Below are 15,305 nucleotides of genomic sequence, written 5' to 3'. Positions count from 1 at the left end.
TAAATCACTTTTGAGTGTTAGGTACTTTCTCTATTGTAGTTATATCGAAATGCTTGACCTGATCCAATATTACGTTAATTTAGTTATATTGATTCACACACTTAATTTTGAATTACCACTCATTTTTGATGATATGCTGAGAAACAAATGTATTAAATATATTATAAAGTTCAGAATATAATCCCATTATATAAAAATAGGTTTCATTGTGTGTTATCAAGTTTGGTAAGTAGATATCACTTGTAAATATTATATAAATATTAAATTATATTATGAAAGTCTCGGTACTATAATAAGATTTTATTGCAAATAGTATGTATGGTAGTATAGTTAGATAAGGCTTTAACTGGGTCCCTAAATCCCATCCCCGTTAACAAATTTACTACATTATTTCTGAGGGTGTAGGTAAAGCAGGGTCAGCAGTCTATGGCCTAGGTCAAATGCAGCCTACTGCCTGTTTTTGTGAGTAGAGTACTACTGGTGCATAGCTATGCCCGTTTGTTTGTGTATTGTCTATGATTGTTTTCATGTTACAATGGCAGAGTTGAGTACTTGTGAAAGAAACCGTATGCTCTACAAAGCCTAAAATATTTACTATCTGGCCCTTTACAGAAAAAGTTTGCCAATCCTGGATTGTAGGATTGGAATATACATATGTTGCAATTAGAGATAGGTAATGAAAAGAGATCAGTAACGTATTGCATGTTGACCTGATTTCTCTAAGGCAGTTTTGAGTTAGATATAGGAACAAAACAGATGTACCTTGATAGATGTACATTGATAGTTTGACAACAGATTTTTGACTACATGGAATCAATATGGGATCATTCTCTTTTCAATATTTTCTCCTCGCACTGTGGTCTTTTTATTCTAGTATTTACATTGTTCTTTAATGCCCGAAGGCAAATGGACTTCTGTTTCAGTGGCTTTACAATGTTCATGGGATGAAAACCTCTACACTAATTAGAAAGACTAGGGAAGGACCTCATGTTAATACGAATCACAAGGAGCATTTGATGATGTCGATAACCTGAGATGCTGCTAGTTCTCCCTCTTTGCTCCTTTCCTCATGTTGGAGTAGAAGTTATGTCATGATAATGTGTATTTAGAGTCTTTTGAAGATTTAGATGGTAAACATTCAGGTAGGAGAGGAAGGACATTCTGGAAAATAGACCTTTCAGTAAAATGTTTGCTATGAATTCTAATCTGCTTTAGAGACTGAAAAAAGGCATATTGTCTTTAAATTTGAAGAAACAATTTCTTTGGTTCCTAAGAGTAAATATATATTTTTATAAGTCTAAACTGAGACATTTGTTTATCATCTTGGAAAAGACAACATATACTGACCCAAACTTCCACCTTTACATATTTTGTTATGAATTTGAAAAGGCATCCTCTCTTTTCTTCTTGGTTTTCCACTCATCAGCATGCTCTTTCATTTTCCTGCAGGAAATCTTTATTTCACCAATGCTTTTTTGTCTGAAACGCTGATAGAAGTTCTGCGGATCAATACCACCTACCGCCGTGTTCTCCTTAAAGTCATAGTGGATATGCCCAGGGATATTGTTGTAGACCCCAAGAACAGATACCTATTCTGGGCTGACTATGGACAAAACCCAAAGATTGAACGTTCTTTTCTTGACTGTACCAATCGAACTGTGCTTGTGTCAGAGGGCATTGTCACACCACGGGGCTTGGCAGTAGACCATAACAATGGCTACATTTATTGGGTTGATGATTCTTTAGATATGATTGCAAGGATCAATATTGAGGGAGAGGAATCTGAAGTAATTCGTTATGGCAGTCGTTACCCAACTCCTTATGCCATCACTGTTTTTGAAGATTCTATCATATGGGTAGACAGGAATTTAAAAAAAATCTTCAAAGCTAGCAAGGAACCAGATAACACAGAGCTACCAACAGTGATAAGGGACAATATCAATTGGCTAAGAGATGTGACCATCTTTGACAAGCGAGTCCAGCCCCGGTCACCAGAAGCAGTCAACAACAACCCTTGCTTGGAAAATAATGGTGGATGCTCCCATCTCTGCTTTGCTTTGCCTGAATTGCACACCCCAAAATGTGGCTGTGCCTTTGGGACCCTGGAAAGTGATGGCAAGAGCTGTGCCATTCCAACAGAACATTTCCTTGTGTTTGCCATGGATGATTCCTTGAGAAGCTTATACTTGGACCCTGAAAACCATAACCCACCTTTCCAAGCAATAAGTGTGGAAGGAATTGCTGTGGACCTGGATTATGACAGCATACATAACAGAATCTACTTCACACATTCCTTATCACCTAGACATAGTCAGATTTCCTATGTCAACCTGAATTCAGGAATTGTTTCTCCCACTGTCATTGTTTCAGGTAAGTGCACTCCAGGTGCAGTTTATCTTGGAAATAGACACAAAGGGATCAACACATGTGGATAACCAGTGATTCTGAAATGCATATTGAGACTCTAACACCTTTGTATGTGTGTTTGTTGATATATGTCCAGATATAGGGGCTGCTGATGGCATTGCCTTTGACTGGATCAATAGAAGAATTTATTACAGTGACTACACCAACCAGACAATTAACTCTGTGGCCGAGGATGGGTCTAAGCGCACCGTGATAGCCCATGTTTCAAAGCCAGGAGCAATTGTGTTAGACCCTTGCCGTGGGTATGCAATGGTCTTTTCATCATATTTCTGTCTGCTTATTTCTGGAGGGAGTGGGGCCGGAAATTATTTTATGTTCATAGAGAGCCAACGTTTTATGGACTTGTAACACTGTAGCTACAGATTCAAGGTGAAAGAGCATGAATGACTTTACCTGGGAAGGAACTCCCGTTGGTGCTAGAAAGATTGGCAGCATACTAGGGAATCAATGCTCTGACTCAGTACATCCCTTATGGGCAAGTTGTGTGGGTAGGAATGGAGTAGGCTTTCATCTGCCATGTTAATGTCAATTTGCAGTTAAAGAATGCTGCCATTCTTCTTTAAGTAAAAAGGATTATGAAGTTCCTTGTGCTGAATTAATTATGACTCCTTTTGGATAACTAGGTACATGTACTGGACTGACTGGGATACTAATGCCAAAATTGAGAGAGCCACACTGGGAGGAAACTTCCGGGTACCTATTGTGAACAGCAGCCTGGTCTGGCCCAATGGACTCGCTCTGGACACTGAGGAAGACCTTCTCTACTGGGCGGATGCCAGTCTGTATGTGTCTTTGGTTATTTGTGTGGGTGTTGAAGAGTTCTTCCCACTTCCAAAAAAGAAGGATTTGCGTAATGCCATAAAAATATAATATGCTATATAGATGTGGCCACAATGTAGAATCACAGTTTTGGGAACTATATTCTAGCTTGGTGAATGTACCTGTGAAAATTGATCTATAACATGAAATTGAATAATTGTAAACTAAAGGGCATCTAAATACGCTTTACTACATAAATTAATGTCAACTATAATTACAAATATAATCATTCAATTTATAATCCGTGGGCCCTATGTAACTACCATAAAATGTGAATGACTTTTAAATGTACACTGATGTTAAGGTTTCTCTGGACTTAAGTATTCAGTGTCTTGTAAAAACATTTTCTTTTAGTCTTTGACTTTTGGTCATCTTCTCAAATAGATTCTTTTTTCTCCTGCCAGCTTGGTCTCAGCCAATTTCATAATGTTTTCCTTATAAATTTTTGTCAACTCTAGTTTTATATTAATTCAAGTACCCCTGAAATTACTCGCATTCCAATCATCCTAATGGAATAGTTGAAGAGATGAAATGATTTTGTTTGCTATGGCTGGTGTCTACATGTCAGGAATCTTAACTTTTCTTGCTTATTATCTTATGATTTTGGTCTTGTGACACTGAGCACCCAAGAAGCTCATCTTTTCTTTATTTTCTCATTTGAAACAAAGCGATGATGTTTTGTGTCTAAATTTGGATCATTTTAGGTAAATTTCTCAAGGTACTTGGTAAATTACTAACCAAAAAAGTCATGAAGAAAATGGGAAGGGAAAAGTAATTCATATTTTGTTGAGTAACTACCATTTTCTAAAGACCGAGTTCTATGCATTATATGTATTATTTCATAATATTCTCCTGTTTCTTTCTTTCTTTTTTTTTTTGAGGAAGATTAGCCCTGAGCTAACATCTGCTGTCAGTCATCCTCTTTTTGCTGAGGAAGACTGGCCCTGAGCTAACATCTGTGCCTATGTTCCTCTACTTTTTTTATATGTGGGACACCTACCACAGCATGGCTTGCCAAGCAGTGCTGTGTCCTCACCTGGGATCCAAACTGGCGAACCCTGGGCCGCTGAAGTGGAACGTGCAAAGTTAACCGCTGCACCACTGGGCCAGCTCCTCTCCTGTTTCTAATGATAGCCTGGTTTCTTTTGTAGGATTACTCATAGGCTATATTACTATTTGGAAATCTATGATTTATATAGGCCATTGTTTGATAAGCAAAGTTAGACCTCCCATCACCAGTGGTTCTAAAATGCATATTGAGACTCTAACAGCTTTGTATGTGTGTTTGTTGGCATATGTCCAGATATAGGGGCTGTTGATGGCATTGCCTTTGACTGGATCAATAGAAGAGTTTATTACAGTGACTACACCAACCAGATATTGGTTTTTGCTGTCATATGCTCCACTTGAAAAGAAAGTTGGGGGCTTATGTAAAGCAATGGTTAGGCCTAGGCATTGGGCTGCCAGTTGAGGAACTCAATCTTTCTGGATTCTAGCAATTTTTTTTTTAATTTCATTTTAGGCTGAAGATTGAACGCAGCACTCTAACGGGCTTGGAACGTGAGGTCATTGTCAGCGCAACCTTTCATCCTTTTGGCTTGACTCTCTATGGCCAGTATATTTACTGGACTGACTTCTCTGCAAAAAAAGTTTACCGAGCTAACAAATATGATGGGTCAGGTCAGATGGCAATGACCACACGTTTTAGCTTCGAGCCTGAGGGTATTCGTGTTGTTGTGAAGGACCAGCAACGGCAGTGCAGTAATCCTTGTGATGAGTTTAATGGGGGCTGCAGCCATATTTGTGCACCAGGTAAGGCATTGCCCATGAAGATACAATCGTGCAGAGTAGCAATAATGATGACAACTGCTAGGAAAAGGTGAAAGAATATTCAGCTCTAACTGGAGAAAAAAGAATCCAAATTCTCCTTGATTTCAGAGTAATTCATAAAATAGATTTGGGGGTTTGTCTAGTGAGAGAAAGACTGACAGGTTTATTTCCTATTCAACATGGAGCCCTTTTATGAAGGCGTTTTTAATTCAAGCTTGATGGAGGTAGAAAGAAAGTTGAGGGTTTGTCTACCGCACTTTACGACTTGAATACAAATTCCGTCAATGAGCTTACCTTCCTTATAAAAGGATCTCATTCTTCCACTTGGAAGGTACAATTTATAGCTTGAAAGATTTCTGATGATATTTTAGAATGTAGTATGTGCTTCATAGTGTGTTTTATAGAGAACAACAAGTTCATAGGAAGATATGCCTTTTGATATGATATCATTGCTTTGCAGATTTTGCTGAGAAGGGAGAATCATGGCTATTGTTTCCGTGTAGATGAGAGGCGGTTGTTTAAAGATTAGGGTGAATTAGACACATTTATTAGAAATTGGTGGTTATTCTTTTTGATGGAAAAATGACTCAGAATATAGTTGAAAGGTTGATGGGAAGAGTTTCTATGGCTTGTCTTATGGCACATTTAATACAGAGCTGTTGCCAGTGCTATTTTAGAGGAGAAAATGTTCACTCCACAAATCTTTTTCTTTTTCTGCACCTACCCTTCTTCAGGTCCAAATGGTGCTGAGTGCCAGTGTCCACATGAGGGCCGGTGGTATCTGGCCAACGACAATAAGCACTGCATCGTGGACAATGGTACGCGGTGCGATAGTTCCAAGTTCACCTGCCTCAACGGGCACTGCATCTCAGAGCAGTGGAAATGCGACAACGACAATGACTGTGGTGATGGCAGTGATGAGCTGGAAAGTGTCTGTGGTGAGTTGGACTCTTGGAGCTTTTTGTTAGGAGCTAACAATGTCTTTATGCCGAGTATTTGGTACAGAATCCTGCTGTGTATGAATAAGTTTGAAATTTGTTCCTAAGCATCTTGTTAGAACTGAAAAACATTTACTCTGAGAATCCAGACTGCGTTTCTGTTAAATCACATATAAGCTGATGTATATGCTGTGGAGTAGCATATGATACTTTATTAGGAAGCCCTTCTGTAGTGGTTAAGAGTAAAGGTGCTGGATTCAAATCCTGGCTATGGCATTTACAATCTGTATAGCTCTGGGAAAGTTACTTAACTTCTCTGAGCCTCAAACACCTCATATGTAAAATGGAGCTATTACTAGGATTCTTGTGAGGAGTAAGAGAAAACAATACATAAAAAACACAGCATGGCACTTGGTGATGCTAAGTATGACTTAGCATGGAGCTAGGGGTTGCAATCAGTGATTGTTAGCATTTTATTAATCTTCATAGCTCAAGGATCATTAATTCAATAATTTTATTGAAATCTCTCCGAATATTCAGCTTCCATCAGAATAGGGTGAGTAAAATACTGACATTTCTCAGGAAGTTCTGAGGTTAGTTACCTTTTTCTAGTACAGTGTGTAGGGGCTAAGAGTTTTATTTTTCCCAAATAAATTATATTTTCATGCTTTTCTGTGATTGAGGTAAACTTTTAGGTTGAGATGATAGAGAAGTGGAGTGACATTTTCATTTGCTTAAAATGCTTCATTTGCAAAAAAAGCATCCAACATATTTGCTTAATCTAACTAATTTAGTGTTGTCTCACTTTGCAAGCAGTCCGTTTTGCAGCTGTTTTTGCCTTGGAAGGTAAACTCAAAGTGTCTACTTTATTTGATTGTATCTTTTTAGCAATTAGAGTGATCCTTTAGTCAAGAGGTTTCTTCACTGTTCTTTCCTCTTCTTAGCGTTTCACACCTGCCCTCTGACAGCCTTCACCTGTGACAATGGGCGATGTGTCCGATATCATTATCGCTGTGATCACTACAATGACTGTGGTGACAACAGTGATGAGGCAGGGTGCCTGTTCAGGGACTGTAACGCCACCACGGAATTTACTTGCAGTAACAGAAGGTGCATACCTCTTCAGTTTGTCTGCAATGGCATAAACAACTGCCACGATAACGATACCTCAGACGAGAAAAACTGCCGTAAGTTCACCTTAAGTATTTGTTGTGCTTTCGGGTCGGAAGTCTTAGACCATGGGAGATGAAATTTTTATATGAAAGAAAGGCTTTCTGAAAAAAGAACTAAGTATTCATCTAAAACATAAATTTTGTTTTAATACATTCTACAAAATGATTTTTAAAAACAACTGTACCTAATATTTGAATTATTTACCTGAATTTATGGATGCATACAACCATTGACTATTTTAACCTTAAATATTTTATCCTTGGTTTATATATCTGCCAGACTAAAAATTCATTTGACAAAATTTTCAATTGTTTTAAAGCTCTAACAATAGTTGCAGACAAAAATTATTTCATAGATGTGTTGTGGTTAATCTTTGTTGTGCAAAAAGCTATACAGTACAATGTTGACTGAAAAGATTTGTCTCTTTAGTTTTTCTGGTAAATTGCCCTGTAGTTAATTTGTTTTTCCAAAATTTCTGGCATTTGCACTTTAGCATCTTGGGAAAACAAAAGGGCAGAACGTAAGTACAAATATATTTTCAGTTTGGATGTATCTACCTGCTCTGCCACTTTTGTAGGTAGAGTTATACACAATATTTATTTAGGTATGCTTTTTAAAAGAAGTATTTCTTATGGAAAATTTCAAACATACACCAAAGTAGAAAGAATAGTTTACTATATCCATCACCCAGCCTCAACATTTATCAACAAGTGGTCAATCTGTTTCACCCATTTCCCTCAACTTTTTTTCTGAGGATTTTAAAGCAACTCCCAGACATGCATATCACCAATAAAGACATTTTGAAAAACAACTACCATGTCATTATAATGTCTAGCAAAATCAACAATACATATTTGATATCCTTGACTACTCAGTCCCTATTCAAATTTTCTCACTTATCCCCAAAATGTCATTTTACAGTTGTCTGTTCAAATTAGGATTCAGACAAGGTCTATACACTGATTTTGGTTGTTAAAACTCTGTAACCTTTTTGATGCCACAACAGTGCCCACTTTTTTTTTCTTCCTGAGGCAGATTCGCCCTGAGGTAATATCTGTTGCCAATCTTCCTCTTTCAGTTGAGGAAAATTCACCCTGAGTTAACATATGTGCTAATTTTCCTTTATTTGTATGTAGGTCACCACCACAGCATGGCCACCACCAAGTGGTATAGATCTGCACCTGGGAACTGAACCTGGGCTGCCAAAGTGGAGCACACTGAACTTAACCACTAAGCCTCAGGGCTGGCCCCCCCTCACTATTTATTTATTTGAGGAAGATCAGCCCCGAGCTAACATCTGCTGCCAATCCTCCTCTTTTTGTTGAGGAAGACTTCCCCTGAGCTGACATCCATGCCCATCTTCCTCTACTTTATACGTGGGATGCCTGCCACAGAATGGCTTGCTGAGTGGTGCAGTGTCCGCACCTGGGATCTGAACCAGTGAACCCTGGGCTGCCGAAGTGGAATGTGCGCACTTAACTGCTGTGCCACTGAGCTGGCCCCTCACTAATTTATTTATTTATTTATTTTGAGGAAGATCAGCCCTGAGCTAACATCTGCTGTCAATCATCCTCTTTTTGCTGAGGAAGACTGGCCCTGAGCTAACATCTGTGCCCATCTTCCTCTACTTTATATGTGGGATGCCTACTACAGCATGGCTTGCTGAGTGGTGCCATGTCCACACCCGGGATCCTAGCTGGCGAGCGCCCCGGGCCACCGAAGTGGAACGTGCACACTTAACTGCTGTGCCACCGGGCCGGCCCCCTCACTATTTATTTTTAATGCCATTGATTTGTCCTGTGGAATGTCCCACATTCTGGATTTGACGAATTGCATAGTTGAGCCATTTGATTTGTTATTTTATTCCTCTTATTTCCTATTAACTGGAATTTGGATGTAGAGTTTTGATTACATTAGGTTCAGTTCTTTGGGTGAGAGCACAGTATAGGTGGAGCTGTGTGTTTCTTGTTACATCGCACATGAGGCACCTTATGCTTGTTTGTTCCACTTGAAGTGACGATGAAATTAATCACTGCATTTAGAGGTTAGCCTGAATCTTCCCTTAGGAGGTCCCCACCAACCTTTAATGCAATGGTTTTTGCATCCATGGATGGTTGTTTCATAAATCCATTATTTCTTTAAGGGTTACAAAATAGGCATTTTAAAATTCTGTTATTCCTTCCACATTTATTAGCTGAGGTTCCATAAAGAAGAAATTTTCCTTATCAACTATTTGTTACACTGAAGTACAATTCTACAGGATAAATGCTTGATACTTTCCCTTTGTCAGTTTTCAGAGTAATGCGTTGGTGACCAATGAGCACTAAGTTTTTGTTTTGTTTTGTTTTTACAATTGTATTAAACCCATGGATTTTTACATGTGATGTGTTTTAATGCAGTGAAGTCATTTATTCTTTTTTGTGTTCAGTTGTCCTATCTTAGGTCAGTGGCTGCCCTGCTAAGTTGGCTCTTCTGTTATTCTAACATGGCCCTGGTTAGTCTTCCATAGTGCAGACTTGTATATTTCCTATCTCAGGCCTGGAATTAGCCACTTATCCAAGGAAACCTCATTCCTTTTGTGATATTTAGAAATTACCACAGTATTGGGGTGACCATTCCTACATGGTTTTTGTTGCTTCTAGGCCTTTTTAGAGGATAGACCTAGGAAATACAATTTTTAAGGAAAAAAAATTACGTCGTATTTCCCATTTTAATTTAAGATGACAGGTTTTTTGCTTCTTAGATTTTATAATCATGTCTCTTCTGTTATACTTAAAATCTTGGTTTCTAATGATGTTGACATATTTACTTATTGGCTTTATTCTACAGTGAATTCAGAATGCCCATAATAATTTCAAAATAACCACACAAATAGTACTGCCCCGGATAAATCTACTAAATGTAATTTAAGATTTTAGGTCCTTCTTGTTCTTGGATTATGTCCTGCTAAGAATAGGCAGTCAAAATACTGGTTTTTAGAATTATTTGAATTTTTTTCTCTGTATGGTTATGTTATCAACTTGATTTACTGTTACCTTTATTTGTTACTATTTCCAAATTTTAGAATGACTTTCCTTTTTCCGTTTTTATTTCTATGAAATAATGTACATGGTTCCATAGTCAAAATTATGCGACAAGGTACAGTCACAGAAGTCTTTCATCCTTGTCCTTTCCACCCTGCTCTGTCCATACTATTCTGAATCTACCCATAGGGGTGACAATTTTCAGTAGTTTATCTTTTCATTGTAGTTGTTGTTTTTGATATAAGCATCTCTCTTGCTACACACACACACTCATATCATCATTTTTCTTACACATAAGATAGCCTACTGTTTTGAATCTTGCTTTCCTGCTGTTAACAATATATCTTGGAGATCATACCATTCTTCCTTATCAACATATAGGGATCTTCTTCGTTACTTTTTACAGCTACATATTACTCCATTGTGTGGATATGTCATAGATTATTTAACCAAGAGTCGGACTCTTGTCGATACTATTAAATAATGAAAACAGGTGATTTAAACGTAAAGTAACCTCACTCCCCTCCTTCATCCCCCAGTATTAGCTGGAAATATCTCTTTACTATAGAATCTATGGTGTAACATAAGTGTCATGGATCATGCTTCTGTGATAGCTTTGAAAATGCCTTCCTTCTGGTGGTTTGTGTTCTGCAATAGATCTGTTAGCATGGACATTCTTTATGATATATATGTGGTGGGTATGTTCCCAATGTTTATCTGGTTGTCTTTTTCAAGCTGATCGCACTTGCCGTCCTGGATACATAAAATGTCAGACTACAAATATTTGTATTCCCCGTCTTTACTTGTGTGATGGAGACAATGACTGTGGAGATATGAGTGATGAAAGTCCCATTTTCTGTGGTAAGATAAATCTACCTCTCTTTCTGTGGTTCCAGGGTTGCATGTCTTGAGCTAATACAAAGATATACAGCCTGGGTGTTTGGGCTAATTTCAGTTCGTCATCTCAAGTTGACCTTGTAAGTAAATGGAGAAGGCCATTAATTTAGGATGTGGTTGAAGGGGCATAAGAAGCCCCTTTTCTCTGTTCCTTGGCTGGATGTCCGAATCCAAATATTTCTTCCAGAGACCAGCTCTGATACCTAACCTTCCACAATGGCAGAGCCATTTCTCTCAGAGTTGAAGGCCTTTTGTCTTCAGGAACTCCAGGCAGAATTTGCACATTAAGCCCTTATATTTACTCTTAGTAGGGTTATGGTAGCCGTTAGTAACTGAAAGAATTTTTGTATCTTTTTAGTCTGTTTGAATTTCAGAAACTTTTATTTCATATTTAGCAATTTGGTTCAATCAAACTATTTCCTGTATTATAATCGAAATTAAAAGGCCTTTCTTAAGCTTGATAACTTTCAGACTGTTAGTGTAAATAGATGCGTAATTTAAGAGTTTAGTAATTGTCACCAGGTGAGGCTACAGTCCAAGGGCAGGAGTTGGTTGAAATAACAGCAACAAGAGGAAGCAGAATTCAGGACACAGCCATTAGCTAGGGACAGGCAGATTGGAACTAGTGCGAACCTTTCAGGCACCTCTGCTTCCTTACCAGATTTTCCCTGGTAAGTCGTCAGATATCATGGGCCAAAGCAAGGGATCCTAGCAGACCAGAAGAATTAAGAGACTTGATTCTGGTTTGTACCCACATAACAATTTAGAAAACACATCTGACCAGAGCTTCTTAAGGTTATGTGAGAAAAGAATCAATGTTCACACATAGGCAGAGTCGTTTACTCAAATAAAGATCCCATATATATTACAGGGACAAATAAGAGCAGAACTTTGCTAACTCTCTAGAATTATGGTGTAGCATGGCTAAAAGGTTGTATATAGGGTGAACTCAGACCATATTGTTGTTTTTGCTTTTAATTATTATTTCAATGGAATTTGTTTAATTTTGTGTTATAGCAGAAAACATAGAACCAAGTCTTCTTTCACATAATTTGTGATTTTATGCATCAAAAAATGTTTCTTTGGCATTTCTAACAAATAGAATTTATTTTTGGATTTCTGGAATCTAGAAAAAACTTCTGGAAAACTAGAGCAGTATCGCCTGCCTTCTTTCTCTACCATACTCTTATGGAAAGCTTGTACATAAGCCCATGTCCCAGGCTCAGTCTTTCTTTCTTGGCAACTATTACACAGTTCAGAGAGATAGGCAGATTGTTAATACTGATGGGAAGCAGCTTGTGCTTTGCTCATGGCTTTTGTTCTTTCTCTCCTCCAGCCTCTCAGACGTGCAGCAGCACTGAGTTCCAGTGCACTTCTGGGCGCTGTATTCCTATCCATTGGTATTGTGATCAAGAAAGAGATTGTTCTGATGGCTCTGATGAACCTTCTACTTGTGGTAAGAGAGTAAGCAAGCGTGAAAAGCATTATGATGCAACTAGACAGCCTCTTCCAACTACTTCAGATACAGACTAGGGTCATGACTGCTGCGTGTTTCCTCTCCCTGCTCCTTCTTTCAGCTGAGATGCTGAAACAACTCAGCAGACATTCATTAAGAACCTCTTAGTGCAGGGCACTGTGTGGGTTGCTGACCAGGATAGGGAGGTTGCTGATTGATGCTGATAAAATGAGATTATGTTGGTGATGCACCTAATACTGTACCTGGCTTGTAGAACTCAATTTTAACTGACTCTGAATTGGAATTTCTGAATTTGGCTGAGTTCAAACTCGTAACATTGTAGGAGGATCCAAAAGTGATTGGAATCATCATAGACATGGGGAAGAGGGGCATATTATGGACACACATCCTCTTCTTGTTGTGTCTGTGTGCCAGCTTTTGAAGTAAGGTCCCATGGCCATCCGAGTTTCCTAAAAACTTCCCGGGACCTTCCAGTTCCTGGAGGCAGTTGTGCTTGTTTGTATTTGAAGGCTGCTATTTACCTTTGCTAATTGTAATCTATATCCATGCACATTATTTTACATAATTTTAAAAATATGAAGATTTCCATGGGAACCAAAGTCATAGTGAGAGCAATTAGTTCCAACTGCCTGACATATTTAAATAAAAACAAACAGAATCTACATATGAATACATTCTCTTAAAATGCAGATGTATTGTTTTAAAGAAATAATGAGACATATACAAAAAAGCATAATTCCTATTTCTTCGCCCTTTCTCCAATCTCCTCTTCCCCAGAGATAATCACTATTAAGGGTGGGTTTGAATTCTTCTTACCTTTATCTATACATCCTGATACGTAGATTTTAAAACACCTTACTATATATATATTTTTTCCTGCAATTTGCCCTCCACCCCCCTTCTTTTTTAGCTTAACAATGTCTTGTCAGCATGTTAGCAAATACAGATCTACCTCATTCCTTTGAATATTACTGAATATTACTCTAAAGTGTGGATGTTCCATGTGTTTTTATCCCTTTCCTAACTGATGGACATTTAGATTGTTTCCGTTGTTTCACTACGCAAAATAACACAGGGATGAACATCCTTTTACAAACTCTTTGTGCACGTGTGGGAAGATTCTTGTGAACTAGATTTCTAGAAATGGTGTTGCTGTGTCAAAGGGGCTATGTCTCTTCAAAAGGCTGTATCAATATATACTCTTTTCTTACCAGCTTATGAGAGGTACTGCTTCTCCTTACTGATATCATTGTGCTGTATTTTTAATAGTTAAATTTTCTTTTCCCCCTAGGCTAATTTTGAGGAGTCCCTGGGTTTGTGGGCCTAAGAAAACTTGATTAGTTGAATAGGGACATGTAGGGATATGATTGAAGAATTTGAATCAGTCTGCTAGACAGCCCAGGCTATGTATGGCAGGCCTCTCTCAAGATTTCTGGACTGCAAACCACTCTTCACCAAGAGTGCTTTTAATTTTTTTTCAGTGCACGATGAACCAACATGCTTAAGCGATGAGTTCAAGTGTGACAGTGGGAGGTGCATCCAAAGAGAATGGATCTGTGATGGTGATAATGACTGTGGGGACATGAGTGATGAAGATGAAAGGCACCAGTGTGGTGAGTGAAACCAGTTAATTCCTCAGCAGAGTCACATTCCGGGGAAACTCAGTCGATTTACTTTTCTGCCTTTGGAGAGTATGATTATCAGGCAGATTCCTCTTTAATTGAATGCACACGGATAGAATGCTACCTTTATTTTTCCACTCTGGAATTGTTTGCTATCATTTGCTTAAATGCTTTAAAATGATAAGAAATGATTTTAATGTTTATTCTTTTTCTCTTGCATTTAGCTAATGGAAATAATGTTCTACTTTTCCAGAGCAGACGACGAGATCTCAGTTGGCCACTCTTAATAGCAGCTTTAACAGAGTAGTAATTAACTGTGCCCATAGTTTCATCTAATACTTTAGGCCCCTAATTTGGGGGAGGGGGTGAGAGGAGGGTTATGCCTTTTCATTGGATTATGGAACAAACAGACCAACAGAGCATGGAACTCTTAGCTAAGGTGTCTTAGAAGCGTCTTTCCATGGTGGAACAATAAAAAACAATGGCTCCCTGATGTTTGCATTTGATCTAATCTCATATATCTGTGACTTTGGTGATGGGCCATAGCTCCACACATACTCTATTCCTTAAAATGGGTTGTTGGCAGCTGCACAAACATGAACTGTAGCATGTACTTTCTCCCACCGGCCCTCGCCAGGACCTCCCTCCTTTTGTCTCCCATACACTCACAGTGAGATTGAATAATACATCTGTTCTGTTATTCTGCGGGCATTAATGGTTATGTATTAGCATCTCATCTCTTTCCTAACAGTGTCATGGTTTCTGACAACTCTTGTATACCCTAATTCTACTTGAAGTGATAGCTATAATGTAGTTGAAAAAGCACTAAATTTGGAGGAAAAAAACCCTAGATTTGAAGCCCTAGCTCTTTAGAAATTTCTATGACTTTGAGCTGTCTAGTTAACCATTTTGAGCTTCAATTTTCTCATCTGTAGAACTGGCATAAAAATGCCTATCTTACATTGTTTGTGTGATTATACTTTGTGAACAAAAATGCTTATCTCTTCCTTTTGAAAAAAAAATCTAAGGTCTAAAGCAATTGAAATGGAATTTTGGTGTTTTTATTATGATCTATTGTTACCATAGCAACATAATTTGT

At 38.2% G+C, this 15,305-nt stretch overlaps 1 protein-coding gene across 1 annotated transcript in view; it reads left to right on the top strand.

Annotated features, from left to right (window-relative positions):
• Nucleotides 1-15,305, top strand: part of LRP2 (LDL receptor related protein 2) — a 197,623-nt gene that overhangs the window by 123,258 nt on the left and 59,060 nt on the right. Inside the window, exons 39-47 of the mRNA XM_005601570.4 lie at nt 1,450-2,370; nt 2,504-2,669; nt 3,051-3,209; nt 4,769-5,058; nt 5,811-6,014; nt 6,959-7,201; nt 10,946-11,071; nt 12,444-12,563; nt 14,066-14,197. Coding sequence (XP_005601627.2) covers nt 1,450-2,370; nt 2,504-2,669; nt 3,051-3,209; nt 4,769-5,058; nt 5,811-6,014; nt 6,959-7,201; nt 10,946-11,071; nt 12,444-12,563; nt 14,066-14,197 — 2,361 coding nt within the window. The remainder of the gene's footprint in view (nt 1-1,449; nt 2,371-2,503; nt 2,670-3,050; nt 3,210-4,768; nt 5,059-5,810; nt 6,015-6,958; nt 7,202-10,945; nt 11,072-12,443; nt 12,564-14,065; nt 14,198-15,305) is intronic.

Source organism: Equus caballus, chromosome 18, assembly GCF_041296265.1.
Source record: "Equus caballus isolate H_3958 breed thoroughbred chromosome 18, TB-T2T, whole genome shotgun sequence".
Lineage (NCBI taxonomy): Eukaryota > Metazoa > Chordata > Mammalia > Perissodactyla > Equidae > Equus > Equus caballus.
Note: the sequence above shows the minus strand (reverse complement) of the source record. Positions and strands in the feature narration are given on the sequence as shown.